At 38.6% G+C, this 26,945-nt stretch overlaps 1 protein-coding gene and 2 long non-coding RNA genes across 3 annotated transcripts; all 3 read right to left on the bottom strand.

Moving 5' to 3' along the window:
- Nucleotides 1-4,998: 4,998 nt before the first annotated feature.
- LOC140883025 (uncharacterized) lies at nucleotides 4,999-6,579 on the bottom strand. The gene is made up of 4 exons (XR_012150312.1): nucleotides 6,293-6,579; nucleotides 6,066-6,201; nucleotides 5,908-5,957; nucleotides 4,999-5,189 (listed from the first exon to the last, which is right to left on the bottom strand). It is a non-coding gene; the product is annotated as an uncharacterized lncRNA (long non-coding RNA).
- A 5,286-nt stretch (nucleotides 6,580-11,865) lies between these two features.
- On the bottom strand, nucleotides 11,866-13,444 carry LOC140883024 (uncharacterized). The gene is made up of 4 exons (XR_012150311.1): nucleotides 13,158-13,444; nucleotides 12,931-13,066; nucleotides 12,773-12,822; nucleotides 11,866-12,055 (listed from the first exon to the last, which is right to left on the bottom strand). It is a non-coding gene; the product is annotated as an uncharacterized lncRNA (long non-coding RNA).
- A 7,062-nt stretch (nucleotides 13,445-20,506) lies between these two features.
- LOC140877474 (uncharacterized) lies at nucleotides 20,507-22,463 on the bottom strand. The gene is made up of 3 exons (XM_073281008.1): nucleotides 22,376-22,463; nucleotides 21,436-22,148; nucleotides 20,507-20,776 (listed from the first exon to the last, which is right to left on the bottom strand). Exons 1-3 carry the CDS (start codon nucleotides 22,461-22,463, stop codon nucleotides 20,507-20,509), a joined length of 1,071 nt encoding a protein of 356 aa, XP_073137109.1.
- Between the last annotated feature and the right edge of the window lie 4,482 nt (nucleotides 22,464-26,945).

Below are 26,945 nucleotides of genomic sequence, written 5' to 3'. Positions count from 1 at the left end.
GCGGACTTGTTACTTCTTTCACTTCCTTCGTCGTTTGACGGTTTTGTGATGAACTTCAATATGAACAAGATAGGGGTCACCCTTGAAGAGATGGTCAATATGCTTGTCACATATGAGGCCACATTAAAGAAGGATAAACCGGTTTTTTTTGTTGGTTCATCTTCTAACTCTAAGAAGGGGCCAAGTGGAAAGGGTAAGAATCGTTCTGTCCCACCCAAGAAAACTGTGCCAAAGAAGAAGAACAAAACAAAGGCTTCAAACGTGAACAGATCTGAAGATGTTTGCCATCACTGCAAGAAACCCGATCATTGGAAACGTAACTGCAAAGAATATCTCGAGCAGTTGCGAACTGCAAAGGGTATGTTTTACATTGAAATAAATGTTTCACTTAATACTAATTCTTGGGTATTGGATACCGGATGTGGATCTCACATTTGCAATGATTTGCAGGTGATGACAAGAAGTCGTAAGCTTAGGATGGGTGACACCCAGTTAAGGCTCGGAAATGGTTCTAGAGTTGAAGCCAAAGCTGTGGGAGACGTTTATTTAGTTTTGCAGAAAAATTTTAAATTACTTTTGAGAGATGTTTTATTTGTGCCAGATTTGGTTAAAAACATTATTTCTGTTTCTATGCTTGATAGAGATGGTTTTTCTTGCAATTTTGTGAATGGGATTTGTTACGCCTTAAACGCATACAAATCTCGTGTGATGAGATTAATGTTTTTAATGCATTAACAAGTCTCATAATATTATGTTTTGATAATTACAAAACTCGGTTAATTGTTACTAACCATTTAATGTGCGATTTTGCAGATTAGATTTATTGACAAATAAATTATTGGAAGTTATTTTGAAGCTATCAAAGTATTTATGAAGTCTCATATTGCTCATATAATGGACACAATGTTATGTGGATGCCATGAAACATTGTTATGAGGATATGAAGAAAGGGACAAGAAGAAGCCAAAGTATGGAGCAGCAAATTCCAAAAATTACTGGGCATTTTTTATGCATTGAAATCCTATCTTCACTGGTCATAATCTTGATGAGGAATTTTTACATGTACTGTCCAAATTTGAGATAATCCAACGGCTAGATATGAAGCTATGATTTTTCCACAAAAGTTGTGCAGTACCTATTTCTGCAGAACTTGAAGCGAAGGATGAAGAATCAAATTCTGAAAATTACTGGATGTCCTTGAGACATCCAAATCAAATCTTCACCAATCAAAATCAATATCAGGATGTTTTTAAACTTTTAGCAAAATTTCATATCAATCCAACGGCTAGATATGGAGTTATGATTTTTCCACAAAGGTTGCACAGTACCTATTTCTGCAGAACATGAAGCAAATGATGAAGAATCAAATTCAAAAACTAACTGGGAATGCTTGAGACATCCAAATCACATCTCCACCAATCAGATTCCAATTTAGGCTGTTTTACAACCTATGTAAAAATTTCAGATCCATCCAACAGATGGATATGGAGATATAAAGTTTTCAAATTTGTTGCAGAGAACAAGTTCGAAAACTTGATGAAGCGAATTCCGAAAATTACAGGAAATGTTTGACTCTTTAAAATCAAATCTTGACCGTTCAGAATGACGATCCAGATGTTTTAAAGCTTCGGTTTAAATTTCAGATCAATCCAACGGTTAGATTATGAGATATGAGTTTTCCACAAAATCCGCTCAGTGCTGGGAAAAACTAGGCAGCGGCGCCGAACACTTTTTGTCACTCCTTGACTTCTCAACACATGCTCCATGCACACAAATCAGATTCAAATCTTTGTCAACTATAAATAGAGGTCATCCAAGGTCATTTGGAGATATCTCAACTCATCTCTTCTCTCCTTTGCAAGCAATTTCTCACTATCAAAGTGTTTGTGTGATATATTTGAGAGTGTTTGTAAAAATAGTTTGTGAGTTGGTTATGCTATTGTTGTAAACACTTGAGTGTGAAGCCAAGTGTGTTGTGCTATCGTTGTAAGCAATTGAGTGTGAAGCCAAGTATTTGTGTTGAGGCTATCCTTGGAGCCCTTAAGGCCAAGAGTATCGAGTTGTATCGGCGCAGTGATCGTGTCAAGTTTTAACGGCTATCCTTGGAGCCATCAAAGCCAGGAAGTTGAAGTGCTAGTGAATCCTTGGTTAATCGATCTTAACCAAGAAGGGGAGACGTAGAAGATTTATCGTCGAACTTCCATAAACATATTCTATGTCATTTATCGCTTTATTTCTTTTACGCATTTATTTACCGCATTTATTTTTTATTGCTTTAAGTCTTCCGCTTGCGTATTTGCATAATCGCTTTAAATTGCTAAAGTTGCCAATAGAACCTAAATCCCCCCCCCCCCATTAGGTTCTAACAAATGGTATCAGAGCCACACTTTTGAAAAATATTTCAAAAAAGACTCTATGGCAAATCTAGCGAGCGATTATTCTCAAAGGCAATCAATCAATCGTCCTCCTCTTTTCAACGGCATAAACTACGGATATTGGAAAAATCGAATGTCCCTATATATTAAATCCATAGATTATGATCTTTGAAAAGTTATGGTAAAACGTCCCTACAAACCAATGAAAGAGGTTGAAGGGATTAAAATTCCTAAAGGAATGGATGACTTTACCAAGGAGGACATGCGATTAATTTCTCAAAATGCTAAAGCTATGAATATTTTGCATTGTTCTTTAGATATGAACGAGTACAACCAAATATCAATGTGCTCCTCCGCTAAAGAAATATGGGATAAATTGGAGATATGCCACGAGGGAACCAACCAGGTCAAGAAAACAAAGATTGACCTCCTAGAGCTCAAACATGAGACATTTGAGATGGAAGCCTATGAAGATAGCGATGAGGAGGAAGCCAACATATGTCTCATGGCCAAGGATGATGACATCGCCTCCGACGATGATGATGAGGTACCATCTTACGATGAATTACTACAAGCTTATGTTTGACATGGCTAAATCACTTAGAAAAGAAAATAGAAACCTCAAAAATGAATTAGAATCTAAGGAGCATGAAAACCTAAGATTAAAGGATAACATAGCTACCTTAGAAAAATCATTTTATAAATTCAATGTTAGTAGTAACAAGTTGAATAATTTACTAAGCATGCAAAAATGTAGCTTTGATAAGGGTGGAATAGGGTATGGTAAGAAATCAATAGATTTTACTAGCCTTATTGCTAAAGCCAAAATGATATCACCCCATACATGCTCTTATTGTTGTAAAATTGGTCATGCTAGATATAAATGTAGATCTTTAAGATTTCAATATGATCAAAAGAGCTATATGAAATGGAGGCCTAAGAGTACTTAACAACTCATCAGTCGGCATTATGAGATCATGATCTAAGGGAAATCATCATAGACCGGTTTAAACTGCCTTGACTTGCGACTGGTCTTCCTGATGAACGCTGCTTTGTCCAAAGAAATAGGTTTTTAAAGAGGCCATAACCCTACCTACTACTGGGAGCACTCTTAGAAAGTGGCGATGATGTTGCTATGAGAGACTGAACTCTTAGAAGTCTATTTTGTATCTCTCTTTTCTAACACTGTGGACCCAAAAGAACTAAAGGGTACCAAAATCTATTCTTGCTGGGAAATAGGAAAACTGTTCTTCCTAGCATATGGTATCTAGACAGTGGATGTTCTAGACATATGACTGGGAACAAAGATCTACTCCAATCCATCAAACCAAAGGAGAAGGGAACTGTCACCTTTGGAGACAACAACAAAGGAGTAATTGAAGGCATCGGCTCAATAGGTATATCTAAATCTTGCTTGATTGATGATGTACTCCTAGTGAAAGGGCTTAAACATAATCTACTAAGCATAATTCAATTGTGCGATAGAGGTTATGAAGTCAAAATCACTCCCCAACACTGCACTATATCACTCACGACTGACAAATCCATAAATTTCAAAGGATATATAAGTGAAAATGTATACAAGGTTTCTTTAAATAATTTATCTTTATCAAATATTAAAAGCCTTGTATCCTTGAATGTTGATGACAACATTCTTTGGCATTGACGACTAGGTCATGTTGGTCCTAGTACCATAGAAAAACTTTTTAAACTTGATTTAGTTGTTGGTATGCCAAAACTCAATTTAAAATTAGATTCGGTTTGTGATGCGTGTCAACTTGTCAAACACACAAGGGAATCTTTTAAAAGCAAAAATTTTGTATCAATTTCTATGCCCCTTGAACTTCTTCGCCTAGATCTATGTGGTCCCTTGAGGAACGCTAGCCTAGGAGGGAAGCTTTATGCATTTGTCATTGTGGATGATTTTTTACGTTTCACGTGGACACTGTTTTTAGCCCACAAAAATGATGTCTTTGATTATTTTAAAACTTTTGTCAAACGAGTTGAGAATGAGAAAAATCTTTCAATAAAACAGATCTGTAGTGACCATGGAACTGAATTTCAAAATGAGAGTTTTACAAACTTTTGTGAAGAGAAAGACATCGGTCACAATTTTTCTTGTCCTAGGACTCCTCAACAAAACGGGGTCGTTGAGAGGAAAAATAGAACACTTGTGGAGATTGCGAGGACCATGATATGTGAGCATTCTCTACCAAAATATTTTTGGGCTGAAGCAATGAACACTGCCTGTTACATCATCAATCGTGTATCAATAAGGTCAATTCTCAAGAAAACTCCATATGAATTATGGAGAGGGAGAAAGCCTAACATGTGAGGCCCGGTTACTCTAATTACATTTAATTATCATACAAACAAATAATTAGAAGTCAAAGCAGCGGAAAAACGATTTAAAATAAATTTTGGGCCTATAAAAATTTCGGCATGACCTCCCCGTAAGTAGGACATCCCAAAATACACAGACAACAGTTTATTTAAAATAACTAAAACTAGGAACTCAACAAACTTAAACATCACACAACCATGTGCCGGCCAGGCACGAAAACAAATTAAAACAGTTAACACATACCTGAGCCGACAAGGCTTGATAATAATTTAAAAACATAGCAGGAACTCTCAAATACAACACAAATACATCGGGGCATCTCCCCGGAGAATATAAAAATGACTCTAACATAATACATAATATAACTCCGATAATACATAATATAACTGGGAGACAAGACATGATCCAACCTCCTCAACGAGCTCCGCCAGCGGACCCTCCGCCTGGTGCTGAAAAGTCACTTGGGTAGCCTACCATGGTGCCAAACAGCAGCCACAGTAGCCCCCCTAGAATTAACTGAGGTTAGGATTCTGGTATGAAACAGTTAGGCAACAACAACAAAACATATAAACTATGCATAAACACATTATAAAATGTAGTATGCAATGCATGAACTGGGCTCAAAGTAAACGGGATAACAGGAGCCAACAAACAGTACGATAACAACTGGAACAATGCTCGAGCTAGAACACAGGGGAGCTACATCGTCATGTAACTAAAACGCCCTGCCAAGTATGCGAGGTATGTCGTGCTGTGTGAAATCAAACACCCACGACTCGGCCTCCATACAGCTGATATCGATACAACAGATAGGCACAATAACGAACAACATACGATGTCAAGATTCCAATTGCATATCACACAGAAAATGCATCAAGGAATAGACAATCATAATTTCGGTCTCAGGGATACTAGGCATAAAAAGCCACCAGCTGATTCCCGAAATAACAATACGTGTGCCCGGAGTACAATACAACATGATAACGGGTAACAAGAATGATAGGGCTCAACGTGTGACGTAGTGAATATCATGCCCTATTCTAAATGCCACAAAATATATCAAATAATTTAACATATAAACAACGAGGCATTTAAATTCACATAATCCATATAGTTCACGTAATCAACATAATATCGGCAAAACAATATTTATATTTTTATCGTTGTATGTTACCAACCGTAACATACCTATACCAATTCAAACGAAGGTCCTCAACTCTAATTCCCAAAGTTTCGGCCTACAACACAATTAATATTCCAATATATATCAAAACGATGCGATAAAACCAACGAAATCAAATTAAATCCAAGCGGGTAAAATCCCAATATCGAGCAGCCCACTATACCTCAACTAAACCAGTTGAAAACTCACGCTCAAGGCTGGAAGAAGGGATTAAAACATCACAACTCGAAGCTAAACTAGCTGGACCGGGACAGCCTTCGAGCTCGCCGGAAAACTCACCGGAAAAGGCTGGAAATGAACTGAATGAACAGGGGAAGGTTCAGCTATCTATAAGATTCGAAATACAGCAGAATTATTGTCTAAAAGACTCTGAGATCGAAGCTTTCTTACCTGAAGAAACGCAGCAGAAAATAGCAGCACGTCTAGCTTCTGAAAGTAGCTCGATTCGGGCTCAAACGGGCATCAAATTCATCGATTCTTAGCTTGAATCGAAGCCACGGATGTAAGGAAGAAAACCCAACAAACGAATCGAATTTTGGACTCCGAACGAAGAAGTTATGGGCAATTTACCGGAGCTGCGCAGAGGGGTGACGGGAGTGACGGGATTTGGGGATGACTTCTCTTTTCTTTTTCTTTCCTTAGCTTTTGACTGAAGCGTGGATATGTATATATGTAAGGGTGTGTGTCCTTTATTTAATTATTATTTGGGCAACTTGACACAGTCCAGATATTTTAACGCTCGTGTATTATTTTAGCTCTAATATGTATTTTATATCGTTTAAATCTCGATATTCAAAAATACATATTTTTAATACACTTACTAATTTATTTGGCATAAATAATTATTTTAATTTAGCATCTCAATAATAATTCTAATTATGCAAAATTACCAGATAATTAACTTCTGGGTCTTACATTTCTCCACCACTAAAAACAAATTTCGTCCTCGAAATTTTAGTTTACACACATACATCTGAAACGCAATACACCACAAATCCAATGCTAGGAATCAAACAAATATGGGTAAGAAGTTCTCATCTTCTCCTCTGTCTCCCAAGTAGATTCCTCTACCCCATGCCTCGACCACTGAACTCGAACTAGTGGTACAATTTTGTTGCGAAGTACTTTCTCCTTGCGATCCAAGATACACATAGGATACTCAGTATAAGACAATGCTGGATCCAGTTCAACCTCATCAGGCTGAATGACATGAGACGGATCGGGCTCATACTTACGCAACATAGATACATGAAACACATCGTGGATGCCATCCAAAGATTGTGGCAACTCCAACCGATAAGCACAAGACCCAATACGTTCAACAATTCTATAAGGACCAATGTATCGAGGTGACAACTTACCTCTCATACCAAAACGAACAACGCCTCTAAACGGTGAGATTTTTAGAAATACAAAATCATCAACTTGAAATTCCAAAGGTCGACGACGTTTATTCGCATAGCTTGTTTGTCGATCTTGGGCAGCTTTCATTCTTTGATGTATCAACTGAACTTTGTCATGCATTTCCTGAACAATCTCGGGTCCAGTCAATTGCTTTTCACCGAACTCATCCCAACAGAGCGGTGATCTACATCTGCGACCATACAAAGCTTCAAAAGGAGCCATGCCTATAGTCACTTGGAAACTGTTATTGTAAGAAAATTCCGCTAATGGTAAAGCTTCTTGCCAACTCTCTTTAAAATCCATAACTACAGCTCTAAGAAAATCCTCAAGAGTTTGGATTGTACGCTCAGTTTGACCATCGGTCTGAGGATGATATGCAGTACTCATCGCAAGTCGTGTACCCATTTCTTTTTGGAAGCTAGTCCAAAACTTTGAAGTAAATCTAGGGTCACGATCCGAGACTATTGCAACTGGAACTCCATGCAGTCTCACTATATTCTCAATAAACAAACGAGCCATTTTCTTGTACGAGTAAGTCCTTTCATACGGAATAAAGTGAGCTGACTTGGACAATCTATCAACCACTACCCAAATGGCATTGAAGTGACGAGAAGTACGTGGCAAATGAGTGACAAAATCCATAGCCACATGTTCCCAGTTCCACTGAGGAACTTCAAGACTGTGTAGTAATCCTCCTGGTCTCATACGTTCTGCCTTAACTTGCTGACAGACCATACAATGAGATACAAACTCAACTACATCCTTCTTCATGTTCTTCCACCAAAATTGAGGTCTGAGAATATGATACATTTTCTTGCCTCCTGGGTGAATGCTATAACGAGTGCAATGAGCTTCATTAAGGATGGCTGTGCGCAAGTCAGGAATATCTGGGACAACCAATCTTCCATTCAATCGAAGAGAGTCATTAGAATAAATTGAAAATCCAGATTGATGTCCTTGAGTCACTAAATCATAAGATTTCTGAATCTGATCATCTGACTTTTGGGCAGCTTTAATAATCTGAATTAACTCAGGTTCAACAGAAATCTGAGAAACACAGATAGCATTCCCTTGGATCTGAAAATTCAAACCAGAAGTGCAGATATCCTCGTGCAACTTAGAAATATAGATTGAGGAGAGTTGAGCATCATTATCGACTTTACGACTCAAAGCATCGGCAATGACATTCACTTTTCCCGGCTGATATTGGATCTCACAATCATAATCTTTCAACAGATCCATCCAACGTCTTTGTCTCATATTCAAATCAGATTGAGAAAATAAATATTTGAGACTCTTATGATCTGAATAAATTACAAATTGTTCTCCAAATAGATAATGTCTCCAGACTTTTAGAGCAAAGACAATAGCAGCCAATTCCAAATCATGAACAGGATATCTAGATTCATGTGTCTTCAACTGACGAGAACCATAAGCCACTACTCTGCCATGTTGCATCAAGACACAACCTAAACCTCGAGACGAAGCATCGGTGCAAACAACAAATCCTCCAGAACCACTTGGAATTGTAAGTACTGGTGCAGAAGTCAATCTCTTCTTCAACTCAACAAAACTTGACTCACATTCATCAGACCAAATGAATTTCTGATTTTTCTGAGTCAACAAAGTGATAGGTTTAGCAATCTTTGAGAATCCTTCAATGAATCTACGATAATAACCAGCTAAACCCATAAAACTCCGAATCTCTGGCACATTCGTCGGTCTTGGCCAATTCAATACTGCTTCTACTTTACTTGGATCAACAGAAATACCATGTTCAGAGATAACATGGCCTAGAAAGACAACTCTGTCTAGCCAGAATTCACACTTGGACAACTTTGCATATAATTGTTTCTTTTGAAGAATTCGAAGAATTAACCTCAAGTGCTTGGCGTGTTCTTCTTCGGACTTAGAATAAATAAGAATATCGTCGATGAAAACAATGACAAACTTATCGAGATATTTTCTGAATACACGATTCATCAAGTCCATGAAAATAGCAGGAGCATTAGTCAAACCAAAAGGCATAACTAAAAATTCAAAGTGTCCATATCTAGTGCGAAATGCTGTTTTCGGAACATCTTGTTGTCTAACTCGTACTTGGTGATATCCAGAGCGAAGATCAATCTTGGAATACACCGCCGTACCTTGTAACTGATCAAACAAGTCATCAATTCTTGGAAGTGGATATTTATTCTTGATGGTTGACTTATTCAATTGTCTGTAATCAATACACATTCTCATCGTGCCATCTTTCTTTTTAACAAAAAGAACAGGAGCACCCCAAGGTGAAAAACTTGGGCGAATATAACCTTTACTCAACAATTCCTGTAACTGTTCTTTCAATTCTTTTAACTCAACAGGAGCTAATCGATATGGTGCTCGAGATATAGGTTCAGTTCCTGGCATAAGTTCTATACTGAACTCAACTTCTCGTTCTGGTGGAAATCCAGGAATTTCCTCAGGAAATACATCAGAAAATTCACAGACAACAGGAATGTCAGATATTGACCGCTCACCTTGAGACAGATCGACAGCATAAACAAGAAAACCTTCATTTCCTGAGTCCAACAGACGAGTCATTTCGATAGAAGAGACTAAAGGAATCTTAGCTCGTGAACCTCGACCATAGAAATTCCATTTAGGAGCAAAACTAGGTCTAAATCGAACTATTCCTCTATAACAATCGACAGTGGCTTTATTAGAAGTTAGAACATCCATACCCACAATACAATCAAAATCATGCATAGGTAGGACTATAAGATTCAGGTACAACACATTATCAGCATAGAGCAACACCGCATTAAACACAGCATTATCAGTTATGATCATTCTCCCCATTGGAGTAGCAACTGATAAATTACCATTCATACTAGTGGTGCAAAGATCATTGGAAGCGACAAATGCACGAGATATAAACGAATGCGATGCTCCAGTATCAAAGAGTACTCGTGCTATAAAACCACATAGAGTGCAATTACCAGTAATTACAGTACCTGGAGCTGCCTGTGCCTCGTCCTCTGTCAAGGCAAATACACGAACTGGTGGCTGATTTTGCTGACCACCTTGACCTCTTGATTGCTGATGAGGCTTGCTCGACTGCTGAGAAGAGTGGGATGGTGCAGAAAATTTGCCACTAGGTGTTCCACCACCTGCCTGCACTGATTTTCCTGTCTGACTGGGGCAAACTCGAGCAAAGTGTCCTGGTCTACCACAAACATTGCAAAGTCCTTGAACTCCCACACATTGATTGCTGAAATGTTTCCCACCGCAGTTATCACAATAAGGACCAGTGTAGCGTTGTCCACTCTGCTTTCCAGAACCTTCAGAACTAGTAGAACTAGAGCCAGATTTCTTGAATTGTTTCCCTTTTGGACGTAAAGATGAAGTACTAAAATGACTTGAAGATTGCTTGACAGATTGGTGCTGGATAGGAGTCTTGTTTCCACCTCTCCTTCGAAAACTTGCCTCAGCCCTTTTTGCCAATTCCACAGCTTCGGGATAATTCATTGGCTTTCCAGTCGAGACAAATGGATGCAAGCGATCATCTAATCCTTCAGTGAAGCTTTCAACAATAGCTCCCTGACTAGCAGCAACATGAGGAGCATACTTCAACAGTTCGTAAAAAGTATCAGCATAGTCTTGCACCGACATATTTCCTTGTTTCAAGTTGTGGAATTCAGTTGATTTGGCACTATAGAATGATGGAGGACAATAACTTTCCCTGAACTTCAGCTTGAATACATCCCAAGACGGTGTTACTTTCTGAGATTCCAAAGTCATCAAGGTAGTAGCCCACCACATCTTAGCACGATCCTTCAACTGATGGAGTGCTAGCTTAAAACGTTGCGCCGACGGATATTCAATCAAATCAAAGAGATCTTCAATCTCGGTAATCCAGATTTCAGCTTTTTCAGGTCCCTCATTACCAAAATAACGAGGTGGACGCATGGTATGGAAACGGGCAACTAACTCATCCATCCTAAGTTGTTCCAATCGTCCAGTAGCTTGATTAACCTCGGTATTAACATCAATGCGAGGTCTCCCACGACCACGACCACGACCACGACTAGCATTATTACCACTTTCAGCCATTCTATAAAATATAAATCACAACAAAATTAGAATGAAAATAAACATATCACATAGGCACGTAAACATGCTGAAAAGTAGCAACAACAAGCGCAAAATCAACTTTAGTGTCTAGACTCGAGTGTCCTAGACTCTAGTTTGAGCATATCCCAGTTTATGCTCTGATACCATGATGTGAGGCCCGGTTACTCTAATTACATTTAATTATCATACAAACAAATAATTAGAAGTCAAAGCAGCGGAAAAACGATTTAAAATAAATTTTGGGCCTATAAAAATTTCGGCATGACCTCCCCGTAAGTAGGACATCCCAAAATACACAGACAACAGTTTATTTAAAATAACTAAAACTAGGAACTCAACAAACTTAAACATCACACAACCATGTGCCGGCCAGGCACGAAAACAAATTAAAACAGTTAACACATACCTGAGCCGACAAGGCTTGATAATAATTTAAAAACATAGCAGGAACTCTCAAATACAACACAAATACATCGGGGCATCTCCCCGGAGAATATAAAAATGACTCTAACATAATACATAATATAACTCCGATAATACATAATATAACTGGGAGACAAGACATGATCCAACCTCCTCAACGAGCTCCGCCAGCGGACCCTCCGCCTGGTGCTGAAAAGTCACTTGGGTAGCCTACCATGGTGCCAAACAGCAGCCACAGTAGCCCCCCAGAATTAACTGAGGTTAGGATTCTGGTATGAAACAGTTAGGCAACAACAACAAAACATATAAACTATGCATAAACACATTATAAAATGTAGTATGCAATGCATGAACTGGGCTCAAAGTAAACGGGATAACAGGAGCCAACAAACAGTATGATAACAACTGGAACAATGCTCGAGCTAGAACACAGGGGAGCTACATCGTCATGTAACTAAAACGCCCTGCCAAGTATGCGAGGTATGTCGTGCTGTGTGAAATCAAACACCCACGACTCGGCCTCCATACAGCTGATATCGATACAACAGATAGGCACAATAACGAACAACATACGATGTCAAGATTCCAATTGCATATCACACAGAAAATGCATCAAGGAATAGACAATCATAATTTCGGTCTCAGGGATACTAGGCATAAAAAGCCACCAGCTGATTCCCGAAATAACAATACGTGTGCCCGGAGTACAATACAACATGATAACGGGTAACAAGAATGATAGGGCTCAACGTGTGACGTAGTGAATATCATGCCCTATTCTAAATACCACAAAATATATCAAATAATTTAACATATAAACAACGAGGCATTTAAATTCACATAATCCATATAGTTCACGTAATCAACATAATATCGGCAAAACAATATTTATATTTTTATCGTTGTATGTTACCAACCGTAACATACCTATACCAATTCAAACGAAGGTCCTCAACTCTAATTCCCAAAGTTTCGGCCTACAACACAATTAATATTCCAATATATATCAAAACGATGCGATAAAACCAACGAAATCAAATTAAATCCAAGCGGGTAAAATCCCAATATCGAGCAGCCCACTATACCTCAACTAAACCAGTTGAAAACTCACGCTCAAGGCTGGAAGAAGGGATTAAAACATCACAACTCGAAGCTAAACTAGCTGGACCGGGACAGCCTTCGAGCTCGCCGGAAAACTCACCGGAAAAGGCTGGAAATGAACTGAATGAACAGGGGAAGGTTCAGCTATCTATAAGATTCGAAATACAGCAGAATTATTGTCTAAAAGACTCTGAGATCGAAGCTTTCTTACCTGAAGAAACGCAGCAGAAAATAGCAGCACGTCTAGCTTCTGAAAGTAGCTCGATTCGGGCTCAAACGGGCATCAAATTCATCGATTCTTAGCTTGAATCGAAGCCACGGATGTAAGGAAGAAAACCCAACAAACGAATCGAATTTTGGACTCCGAACGAAGAAGTTATGGGCAATTTACCGGAGCTGCGCAGAGGGGTGACGGGAGTGACGGGATTTGGGGATGACTTCTCTTTTCTTTTTCTTTCCTTAGCTTTTGACTGAAGCGTGGATATGTATATATGTAAGGGTGTGTGTCCTTTATTTAATTATTATTTGGGCAACTTGACACAGTCCAGATATTTTAACGCTCGTGTATTATTTTAGCTCTAATATGTATTTTATATCGTTTAAATCTCGATATTCAAAAATACATATTTTTAATACACTTACTAATTTATTTGGCATAAATAATTATTTTAATTTAGCATCTCAATAATAATTCTAATTATGCCAAATTACCAGATAATTAACTTCTGGGTCTTACATAACATTTCATACTTTCGGGTCTTTGGATCAAAATGCTATATTCATAATAATGGTAAGGACAACCTCGGATAGTTTGATGCCAAGTCCGACAAAGGCATCTTTCTCGGATATTCTACTTCAAGTAAGGCTTTTACAGTATTTAATAAACGTACCTTACTTGTTGAAGAATCTATGCATGTTATATTTGATGAATCTATGTCTATAGTTTCTCGTAATACTAACGATGATGTAGAACTTCTTGAAGAAGAGATGACTTCATCAAGCTTAAATGATATAGATGTTTCTGTTGAGGAAACACCATTTCCGAAGGATTGGACGCTTCACAAAGATCATCCTATGGATCTTATCATTGGAAGTCCTTCAAAGGGAGTAACCACTCGCTCTTCTCTTAATAATATTTGCAATCATCTTGCTTTTGTTTCGCATGTTGAACCTAAGTGTATTGATGATGCTTTATTAGATGATTCATGGATTATTGCTATGCAAGATGAATTAAATGAATTCAAGCGCAATGATGTTTGGAATCTTGTTCCTAGGCCGCATGATAGATCTATTATTGGTTCTAAATGGGTCTTTAGGAATAAACTTGACGAGCATGGTACTATCACTAGAAATAAAGCTAGACTTGTAGCAAAAGGATATAGTCAAGAAGAAGGAATTGATTATGATGAGACTTATGCGCCTGTTGCTAGACTAGAATCTATTTGCATGCTACTTTCTTTTGCTTGCTCTAGAAATTTCAAGTTATTTCAAATGGATGTTAAGAGTTCCTTTCTTAATGGTGTACTAAAAGAAGAAGTTTATATTGAACAACATGATGGCTTTGTTGATGCATTATTGTCTGATCATGTGTTTAGACTTAACAAAGCATTGTATGGTTTGAAACAAGCTCCTCGAGCTTGGTATGAAAAACTATCAATTTTCCTTGTCTCAAATGATTTTTCGAGAGAAAAGATTGACATTACTTTATTTACCAAAAATTTCAAAGATGATTTATTGATTGTGCAAATTTATGTTGATGACATAATTTTTGGTTCTACTAACGAAACTCTCTGTCAAGATTTCTCCAAACTTATGCATGACCACTTTGAGATGAGCATGATGGGGGAACTTAACTATTTCCTCGGATTGCAAATCAAACAGTGCAAAGATGGGTTCTTTGTGAACCAAAGCAAATACATCAAGGAGATTCTAAAGAAGTTTGGGATGAAGAACACAAAATCATCATCCATACCGATGAGCACAGCAATCAGACTCGACAAGGATGAAAATGGTAAATCTGTAGATCAATCTTCCTTTCGTAGTATGATTGGCTCCTTATTATATGCTACTGCTAGTAGACCGGACATTATGTTTAGTGTTTGCTTGTGTGCACGATTTCAATCATGTCCAAAGGAATCACATTTATTCGCCTTAAAACGCATTTTTAAATATCTTTCAAATACTCCAAATCTCGTCTTGTGGTATTCGATAAATTCTTTCTTTGATTTAAAAGCATACTGTGATGCCGACTTTGGTGGATATAAGGTGGACAGGAAAAGCACTAGTGGAACTTGCTTCTTTCTAGGAAATTGCTTAGTTTCTTGGTTTTCAAAGAAACAAAATTGTGTTGCATTATCAACAACCAAAGCCGAATATATGGCTGCCGGTAGTTGTTGTGCGCAAATTCTTTAGATGAAGCATCAATTGCTCGACTATGGTGTATCTATTTCAAAAATCCCTATTTTCTGTGATAACACTAGAGCCATATGTCTTACAAAGAATCCGATTCAGCATTCGCGCACCAAACATATTGACATTCGTCATCATTTTATTCGTGACCACACTGAACGAAATGAAGTTGAACTTCAATATGTTGACACGACAAATCAAATTGCCGATATTTTTACAAAACCACTAGATGAAAATACTTTTATTCGTTTGCATGGTAAACTTGGCATGATTGAGTTGTAATCGCTTGTAGACATATTTTAAATGTAATGTCATATTAAGGGGGAGCTTAATAACAAATTCGAGCAACTAAATTTTGGATAATACAAATTAATTGTATTTATTCAAAATTATAAAACTCACATTTAATGTGAAATTTATGTGTTGCATTTTAGAAATCATATTTCAATTCTCTTGTTTTGCATTTACTTTTTCAGTCTTTTTGAAACGACTCGATCCTACTACTACTAATTTTTTTATTTTACAAATAAATAACTAAATATTTAATATAAAATATATTTTAAAACTATGCATCCATAAATGAATAAATAAATAACTAATACTTAATATAATATATATATACTTGAAACGTGTAAATATATATATTAAATAATTACTTTCTAAAATAATTATAAACATAAACAATTTCCCATAAAAATATTTCAACTAAAAGAAAAAAACCATAATAATAATTTGCATGCAAATAAAATAAGTATAACCCATGCAATAAAATCATCATCAACCTCTCAATAAAAATTCTCACCTAAAATCCATAAACCCATAATTAAATCATAAAACATGTGCGGAAAACATAATAATATTCAATTCACTGAAAACATGACTAGAGCGATGGTCACGGGCTAGCCGGCTGTCGGGAGGCTCATACGTCTTCACCGCCAGTCGGGGCTACATTCTCTAAATCATATTCTTGCTCACCTGCACCATTTAAGTCTAGTGAGCCTAAAGGCTCAACACGTTCTATCTTATAATAACAACATGAATAAAAATGATGCAACATATAATACATGCAAAATACATAATAAATAATATATATATAACCATGCATGTCTTTATACTTCTTATATCATGATCATCACATAACATAGCATACATACTCATACATAAATCATCATGCATCATAGTAAGGGCATATCATCATTTAAAAATCTGAAGGTTATATCCATGTTGTGTGACGTGTCATGTCGATTGATCAATCTAAAACCAACGTACGTGGCGGTGAGATCTCCACCTCTTGGCCCTTTCACCAGGCAAACATAATCATAATCGTATGGAAAGGCAATCGGGTCCCAGTATCCCGACCCACAGTCCCGTGTCATATGGAAAGGTCTCCGGGCCTAGGCATCCCATCTCCAATCCCGTAGGTTGTCACACACCCACTTCAACTCTCTTAAAATATTTTTCATTGCCCAGCATCACACATATACATATAGCATCATGCACATACATAAAAACTTTCATGATCTTATTTTCATAAAATATTGCCCGTAAATATATATTTAATTAATTAATAATATAAAAATAAAAATAATACTTTTTCATAATTAAAATATTCATGCAATAATTAAATATATATTTACGGACCATGCATAATTTTCATGGATTGGTTCAGGCCGCTGACTCCTTAGACTTAAGCCCATTAACTTTTGGACTGGCCCAAAAATTCACAGACTGACCCAAAAAATATCATGGGCTTCCAAGCCCATAAAAATCATTGGGCTAACTTAAATAAAATTTTTGAGGCCTAATTAAAATTATTTGGAGGCCCAAATAATTTTATAACTAATTAATTTAGCCCAAAAACACAATAAATCATTAAACACTTAAAAATAAAAATACCCAAGCCCAGACCACCTAACCCAGACCCGGATCAACCTGACATGACCCACAACATAACCAACCCGACCCAGGCCCCAGACCCGACCCGGATCTGCCCTAAAACCTAGAACCCGATCCCCCCTTTCTTCCCAAGCTGCTGCCCTGAGCAGCATCTAATTCTGGCGTTCGGCCGGCCAAATCCGGCCACCAATGATCAAAGTACCACCACCCAAGTCTATCCCACTCCCAGACGTTTCTAACAAGTCAAAAACCAGACCAAACCATCGACTATGGAGTGAGAACGAAGCTCTGGAATCTTGCCCATCTGCAGCTCACGCACAGACGCGAGCAGTTGCGGCGTTTTCTATCGTGCGGCTTGCTAAGACCACCAATGACCATGAAACCACTTTCTAGACCTAGAAAACATCCATACGGTTCTAACCCAACAAACCACGCACAAATCCATGGCCTGAGAAAGGATAACAAACCCCCTTTCCTCAGAACCCTAAACCTGCGACCTGTGCACAAAAAACTGAAGAGGGCTTTGGCCCTGGCCTATTCCACCCACATGCAACCATCTAGACCAACCGCAAGGACCCCAACATAACTTAGAACCATGATCCAGTAGTCCAGAACGAGTCCATGGCAGAAAACATGAAGAAATTTCATGAAAAATGGATCAAAGTGTGGATTGTTCAACAAACTATGCATAACTTTCATGCAAACTCATCATAGAACATTATCATAACGTTTTCATGATCAAATAAGAATATAAAACTTGAATGGTGGCCAAAAGAGAGAATTCAAACATGTCTTGGTTGATTTTTGAATCAAAACTCGATTACGACGCGTACGACGATCTCCGGGACGAACGGACTTCAAAACTTCAAATAAATCTTCAAAGTACTTGTGTGTGATGTGAGTTTTCTGGTGAAAACGATGGAGAAGAAGGAGATGACGGCTAGGGTGATTAAACGTGAATGAGATGAATAAATAAGTCTAGATATAAAAATTTTGAGATTATCTTAATTATCTAGACTTATTGGGTAGATAATATATCACAATAATATAAAAATAAAACTCTTAAAATTAACTAATTTCAGATAATTTTCGTAATATAATTTTAAAGGATTTTTAAAACTCCTTAAAAGCCTTTAAAATTACTTAATTTAGTGAAAATAGGCTCTATAAATATATATATACACATAAACTATTATTTTCTGAAAGTAATACCTTAAAAATAATATTTTAAGGCTCATAAAATCCTCATAAAATATTTTGAGTGAAAATCTATCACCTCGTTCATCCACGGTCCCGTCTACGCGATAAAAAAACTAATATTTCTAACAATTTCATAAATGGCATAATTGCGGGTTAAATGCTAAAAATAATATTTAAATCATGCACATAGAATCACATAATTCACATAAAGTCATTTAACCCATTTATTAAAAATTTTACTTTAATTATTTCCTAGTTATGCATGCGAAATCACCTAAGAAAATTCTGGGCGTTACAACTCTCCCCCCTTAAATTGAATTTCGTCCTCGAAATTAGATTACTTACCGAATAACTCCGGATAACGAGTCCTCATGTCGGCCTCCTCCTCAGAATGATTCAGCCACTGGACTTTGACCATCGAAATAGACCGCGTCCTAAGCCTCCTTTCCTCACGAGCCAAGATCCGAACGGGTCTCTCCAGAAATGCTAGCTCTGGTGACAACTGTAGAGGCTCAAAATCCAAAACATGCGACGGATTAGAGACATACCTCCGAAGCATAGATACATGGAACACGTTGTGAACTTTCGCAAGGCTCGGTGGTAGTGCCAAACGATAAGCCAACGTCTCAATCCTCTCCAAAATCTCAAACGGACCGATATACCTCGGGTTGAGCTTGCCTCTCCTACCAAACCGCATCACGCCTTTCATAGGCGAGACCTTAAAGAATACATGATCTCCCACGGAAAACTCGAGGTCTCGTCGTCGTTGATCAGCATAATTCTTCTGACGACTCTGTGCGGTCCTCATCCGCTCTCGGATCTGAGCTACAATATCCGCCATTTGCTGCACAATCTCGGGTCCTAGCAAGACCCTCTCTCCAACCTCGTCCCAATGCACAGGCGATCTACACCGTCTCCCGTAAAGAGCCTTGTATGGAGCCATACCTATAGATGCCTGAAAACTGTTGTTATAAGTAAACTCCACTAAAGGCAATCTCGACTCCCACGAGCCCTGGAAATCAATCACACATGCCCTCAACAAATCCTCAAGTGTCTGAATTACTCTCTCCGACTGACCATCTGTCTGAGGATGAAAAGCAGTGCTGAACAATAACTTAGTCCCCAAAGCTGTATGCAGACTCTTCCAAAATGCAGAAGTGAACCTTGGATCTCGGTCCGACATTATGGACACTGGAATATCGTGAAGTCTGACTATCTCCTTAATGTAAATTTCTGCAAACTGAGTCATAGTAAAAGTAGTCCTCACCGAAAGAAAATGTGCAGATTTGGTGAGTCGATCGACAATCACCCAAATCGATGTCGATCCTCTAGTACTCCTCGGTAGCCCAACTACAAAATCCATAGAGATGTTCTCCCATTTCCACTCCGGAATGGGAAGTGGTCGTAACAATCCCGCTGGTCACTGATGCTCTGCCTTGACTTACTGACAAGTCAAGAATTCGGAAATAAACTGACCAATATCTCCCTTCATACCCGGCCACCAATACAAAGTCCTCAAATGTCGGTACATCTTCGTACCCCCTGGATGGATGGAATACGGAGATGCATGTGCCTCTGACATGATATCTTCTCTCAACTGATCAGTACTCGGTGCCCACATACGTCCTCTGTATCGAACAATGTCATCATCCACAGTATAAAGAAGACTACCCTTCAACTCATCCTTGTGCCTCATGCGCTGCAACTGCTCATCAGTGGTCTGTCCCTCTCGAATCCGATCCTGTAGAGTCGGTTGTACTACAAGAGTGGATAATCTTGGTGCGTGCCCACTGGAGTAGATCTCTAGGTCAAACCTCTGAATCTCATCTGTAGAGGTTGCTGAACTGAAACACAAGACAACACTGAATTCTTCCGACTCAAATCATCGGCTACTACATTAGTTTTACCAGGGTGGTAGCTAATGTCACAGTCGTAATCCTTAACTAACTCCAACCATCGACGTTGTCTCATATTCAACTAATTCTGGATGAAGAAGTACTTGAGACTCTTATGATCAGTGAAAATCTGGCACTTCTCACCGTACAAGTAATGTCTCTATATCTTGAGCGCAAACACAACAGCTGCAAGCTCTAAGTCATGCGTCGGATAGTTCTTCTCATGAGTTTTCAACTGTCTCGATGCATAAGCAATCACCTTATCATTCTGCATAAGAACAGTGCCTAAGCCCATCTTAGACGCATCTGTATACACCACAAACTCCTCAAGATCCATTGGCACTGCCAACACTGGTGCAGAAGTAAGTGCCTCCTTAAGCTGATCAAAGCTCCTCTGACACTCTTGGCTCCAAACATACTTGGCATTCTTCTTGGTCAATGATGTCAAGGGTACTGCTATAGAAGAAAAACCCTTGATGAACTTCCGATAATAACCGCTAAACCCAAGAAGCTGCGTATCTCAGAGGCATTCTTCGGAATTCCCCAATTCTGGACAGCCTCGACTTTTGATGGATCCACTGCTATGCCCTCCTTAGAAAGAATGTGGCCCAAGAATGCCACCTGCTCGAGCCAAAACTCGCACTTGCTGAATTTCGCAAACAACTTCTGCTCTCTCAAAGTCTGCAAAGCTGTCTGCAAATGATGTCTATGCTCCTCCAAGATCCTCGAATATATCAGAATATCGTCAATGAAGACAATGACGAACTGATCAAGATATGGCCTAAAGACACGGTTCATGAGATCCATGAAAACCGCCGGAGCATTAGTCAGGCCAAATGGCATCACCATAAACTCGTAATGCCCATAACGTGTCCGAAAAGCAGTCTTGGACACATCCTCCTCTTTGACTCGAAGCTGATGATAACCCGATCGCAGATCGATCTTAGAAAACACCGAAGCTCCCTGCAACTGATCAAATAAATCCTCTATCCTCGGCAGTGGATACTTATTCTTCACGGTGACTCTATTCAGCTCTCGATAGTCAATACATAACCTCATGCTGCCGTCCTTCTTCTTCACAAATAAGACCGGCGCACCCCAAGGTGACACACTAGAGCGGATAAAGCCCTTCTCCAAAAGCTCTTGTATCTGATCCCGCAACTCTTTCATCTCAGTGGGAGCAAGATGATACGGTGCCTTAGAGATAGGCACAGTACTCGGCATCAGCTCAATACTGAACTTCACCTCTCTGACTGGTGGAATTCCTACTACATCATCTGGAAAGACATCCGGAAACTCACAAACGATCTCAACATCTGCAATAGATTTAGAAGACGGCTCATCCGCTGCAACTACTAAACTTGCAAGGAAGCCCTGACAACCCTTGCGCAATAACATCTTTGCACGCACATAAGATATGACATGCGAAGCACCACTGCTTTGAGCTGCAAGGAATATGAAAAAATCTCCGCCTGACGGATTCACTGAAACTGATCGCCTCCGAAAATCTATCGAAGCTCCATTAACTGATAACCAATCCATGCCAAGAATGACATCAAATCCTGACATCGGTAGAACCACTAGATCGGCTCTAATCATATTCCCCTGAAGCTCCAACTCAACACCATTAAGTACACTAGAGGTAGTAAGAATCTCGCCAGATGGCAAGGTAACATCATAGCCCGTAACAGCATCCTCAGGTATGATGCCTACCCGCCTAACAAATTCTTGAGAGATAAACGAATGTGTAGCTCCTGAGTCTAGCAACGCATACGTAGCATTACCTCTAACGAGGATCTTCCCTGCACTCAGAAAATGTCCCAACGCACATACAACTTAAGAATAATTTAATTGAACCCATAATTCATAACAATTCCCTTAAGTATACTATTACCCAAATTCCTAGTCATTTCCTTTATACTACACATGCAAGAGAAATTCACTCAAAATATCACATAAATACGAACTTTTCACGCTATCCAAATAATCATGCAAACTATTGAATCTTAAATACAAAAGTTAGGATTACCCGTGATCAAAGACGTGTCTGGGTCAGCCTCCTCTGCCTGCATGACATATACACGCCCCGGGATGTTCCTCGCATTAGGGCAGTTCATCGCAATGTGCCCCGGTAGCTACACTTGTAACAGACACCTGAACCAGCCATGCACTGCCCCGAATGAGGCTTCTGACAAGTCTTGCATAATGGAATACCTCCAGCATTTGGGGCGGCTGCCCCTTTCTGCTGTGGACTCTGTGGGCCCAACTGCCTTTGCTGTGGTTTGGGAGGATTCGGGCCCTTAACCGGCCCAGTAAACTGCTTCTTCGTCGACTGCGAAGACTGACCACGGAAAGGCTGCTGAAACTTCCTCTTCTGCTGGTAAGCTGCTTGCATCTCCTTTCTCCCTTGCTCGGACCTCAAATCTCTCTTCACTGCTGCACTATAATTCGCCGCATCAGCCATGAAAACGTCGTGCTTGATATCCGGTCTAAGCCCATCAGTAAAGTGCCTCAGCCTCTCCTGCTCTTCATTCGCAATCAGGGGCGCGAAATGACATCCTCTCTCGAACTGCTTCACATATTCCGCAACAGACTTGTCTCCCTGACGGAGACTCATAAACTCCCTGATCAATCTTCCTCGTTCCTCTGCAGTGTAGTACTTCTCAAAGAACATAGTCCTGAAATTTGCCCAAGTCAGGGTCGTCAAGTTCACTCCGATTACAGCTCCTTCCCACCAAAGAGCTGCATCCTCCTTAAGCATGTAGATAGCACATCGAACCCTGTCAGCATCAGTACTCCCATATAGGCAAATATGGTCTCTAAATATCGGATCCACTCCTCAGCAACAAGTGGATCGGTAGTTCACTTGAACTCCTTGGGCTCCTGCTTCTTGAATCTCTCTGCTACATCCTCCTCATGAGACTTCCTCGGCTAAGCAGCCTGGTTCTCGAGTAGTCTCGTAATCCCGGCCCACATGTTCACACTGGCCTGCTCGAATGGAGTAAGTGGAGGTGGCGGAGGTGGATTCTGGTTCGTCTCATCGCCATTATTGGGGTTGGTTTCCAGAGGATTCCTTCGGGGAGCCATACTGCATTTTTCATAAATCTCTCACGTGATCGCAATGCATAACTAAGTATACTTAAAATTTTTCATACTTTAAACCAATATATCAAAAATCCTAAGCCCCATAAATAAACATAATTAAAACATTAAAACTTACAGACTGGTAGTGCGACTTCTGAGCTCCACGCAGTAGGCTAGTACCCTCCAAGGACCGTGCTCTGATACCAAATGAAACGACTCGATCCTACTACTACTAATTTTTTTATTTTACAAATAAATAACTAAATATTTAATATAAAATATATTTAAAAACTATGCATCCATAAATGAATAAATAAATAACTAATACTTAATATAATATATATACTTGAAACGTGTAAATATATATATTAAATAATTACTTTCTAAAATAATTATAAACATAAGCAATTTTTCATAAAAATATTTCAACTAAAAGAAAAAAACCATAATAAGAATTTGAATGCAAATAAAATAAGTATAACCCATGCAATAAAATCATCATCAACCTCTCAATAAAAATTCTCACCTAAAATCCGTAAACCCATAATTAAATCATAAAACATGTGCGAAAAACATAATAATATTAAATTCACTGAAAACATGACTAAAGCGATGGTCACGCGCTAGCCGGCTGTCGGGAGGCTCATACGTCTTCACCGCCAGTCGGGGCTATATTCTCTAAATCATATTCTTGCTCACCTGCATCATTTAAGTCTAGTGAGCCTAGAGGCTCAACACGTTCTATCTTATAATAACAACATGAATAAAAATGATGCAACATATAATACATGCAAAATACATAATAAATAATATATATATAACCATGCATGTCTTTATACTTCATATATCATGATCATCACATAACATAGCATACATACTCATACATAAATCATCATGCATCATAGTAAGGGCATATCATCATTTAAAAATATGAAGGTTATATCCATGCTGTGTGACGTGTCATGTCGATTGATCAATCTAAAACCAACGTACGTGGCGGTGGGATCTCCACCTCTTGGCCCTTTCACCAGGCATACATAATCATAATCGTATGAAAAGGCAATCGGGTCCCAGTATCCCGACCCACAGTCCCGTGTCATATGGAAAGGTCTCCGGGCCTAGGCATCCCATCTCCAATCCCGTAGGTTGTCACACACCCACGTCAACTCCCTTAAAATATTTTTCATTTCCCAGCATCACACATATACATATAGCATCATGCACTACATAAAAACTTTCATGATCTTATTTTCATAAAATATTGCCCGTAAATATATATTTAATTAATTAATAATATAAAAAAATAATACTTTTTTTTACTTAAAATATTCATGCAATAATTAAATATATATTTACGGACCATGCATAATTTTCATAGATTGGTTCAGGCTGCTGACTCCTTAGACTTAAGCCCATTAACTTTTAGACTGGCCCAAAAATTCACAGACTGACCCAAAAATTCTCATGGGCCGCCAAGCCCATAAAAATCATTGGGCTAACTTAAATAAAATATTTGAGGCCTAATTAAAATTATTTGGAGGCCCAAATAATTTTATAACTAATTAATTTAGCCCAAAAACACAATAAATCATTAAACACTTAAAAATAAAAATACCCAAGCCCGGACCACCTAACCCAGACCCGGACCTACCTGACATGACCCACAACATAATCGACCCGACCCAGGCCCCAGACCCAACCCGGATCTACCCTAAAACCTAGAACCCGATCCCCCCTTTCTTCCCAAGCTGCTGCCGCGAGCAACATCTAATTCCGGCGTTCGGCCAGCCAACTCCGGCCACCAATGACCAAAGTACCACCACCCAAGTCTAGCCCACTCCCAGAAGTTTATAACAAGTCAAAAACCAGACCAAACCATCGATTATGGAGTGAGAACGAAGCTCTAGAATCTTGCCCATCTGCAACTCACGCGCAGATGCGAGCAGTTGCGACGTTTTCCATTGTGCGGCTTGCTAAGACCACCAATGTAAGGCCCGAGATTAATTAGAAATTAATCCGAATTTATTTAATTTTAATCCGAGTATATTTAATTTGGGAATGTTTTGAGTTTTGATTTAAATTCTAATATTCTTAAATTATTTAGGATTGGAATTGAATTAAAATAAGGGCCGAGGACCAAATTGCAATTATTGAAGAATCTAGGGACTAAAGTGCAATTTTATTGAAAGTTATCAGATTTGTGTTGGATTACTCAGCTTTTTCACGTGTACTTCATTCCTTATTCAGAAATTGAGAAACAGAGCCGAGATCTTATTTGTTTTCTTTGAAAGTTTGATCTTCAAATCCTTGTAACTTTTGAACCGGTTGTCCGATTTTGATTCCGTAAATTGTTCTGGAACCCTTACGACGAGAGCTTCAATCTCGTGTAAGTTTTATGCTGTGTTTTATAGATTTCGAAATCATTATGGAGCAGATATCAGATTTTTAATTGTTGATTGTGTTCTTGCTATTGTATCGCTTCTATTTTCGAAACTGGATCAAAGTTGGATGATTGAAGGGATTGATTATGATTTGTAGCATGTATATTGATGACTATAGCTGCTGATAAGATGTTTTATGACTGAGTTTTATATGATACATGCTGATATATGAATTGGAGTTACAAGTTTCGAAGTCGGGATTACGTCGGTTACCTATTTTGAATCGCTACGTCGTTTAATCGAGTTTTGGAACTGTTTTTATAGCCGAATTCTGAGTTGAAGTTGTTATTGAGATGTTATGAATGTTATAGTATTTTTATTGTTCAGTTTCAGTCAAGTTTGGAAGGCCAACAACACGAGACGCCGACTTTGAACCGAAGAAAGTTGATTGAGGTTTGAAGTGGTTTTGATTGATGAAATCTTGATGGTTTTGACTCATTTCTGAAATGATAGGTTGAAATGAAGTTTGATATGAGTATTTTGATTGTTATCTTTCAGATTTAAGAGTTCAGAATCAACATCAAAAAAGGTATAATGACGACATCGCGAAGTAGGGACTTTGAAACTCAAGAACGATTATCTTTGAGTTGGCCCGTAAAAATCACATACTTGTTTATGTTTTGATTTGATTGTGGTGTTGTCGATCCATCTAAGGTAGTGGATCTTTATATTTGAGTTGATATGATGCTATATCGAATTGATTTTAAGCCAAGGTTGCGGTTAACCTTATTTGCGAGTCGTTTACGAATTCGTTAGATGGATATCCATGTCAAGATCAGTTATGAATCTTGATGGCTTCGAAGTTATGTGAATCAATTCGTCTTTAAAGCGTTGAGTACTCTATTTGTTGAGTTGAGTTTTAAATAGAGTCGTTATGATTTATTTAACGCTTTCGATATGTTGGTTATACTGGGAATTATATCTCACCGGAGATTATCCGGCTATTGTCTTGTTTTGTATGTGTGCATGACAACAGAGAGGGCAGGAGCTGATCATCGACGTCATTGACAGCTGGGAGAGAGTCTAGCACGTGAGGGCTCGGGTTGTAGATGATGTTTTGAATGTTAGAAGCAT

This window comes from Henckelia pumila, chromosome 2 (assembly GCF_033568475.1).
Source record: "Henckelia pumila isolate YLH828 chromosome 2, ASM3356847v2, whole genome shotgun sequence".
In the NCBI taxonomy this organism is placed as follows: Eukaryota; Viridiplantae; Streptophyta; class Magnoliopsida; order Lamiales; family Gesneriaceae; genus Henckelia; species Henckelia pumila.
This window is presented reverse-complemented; position numbering and strand designations above follow the sequence as displayed.

Coding starts and splice junctions, on each gene's coding strand:
- LOC140877474 (XM_073281008.1), bottom strand. CDS start 22,463: ATGAACTGCCCTAATGCGAGGAACATCCCGGGGCGTGTATATGTCATG. Junction 22,149..22,375: donor AGACACGTCTTTGATCACGG/GTAATCCTAACT, acceptor TTCTGAGTGCAG/GGAAGATCCTCGTTAGAGGT. Junction 20,777..21,435: donor TGTCACCTTGGGGTGCGCCG/GTCTTATTTGTG, acceptor TCATTGACCAAG/AAGAATGCCAAGTATGTTTG.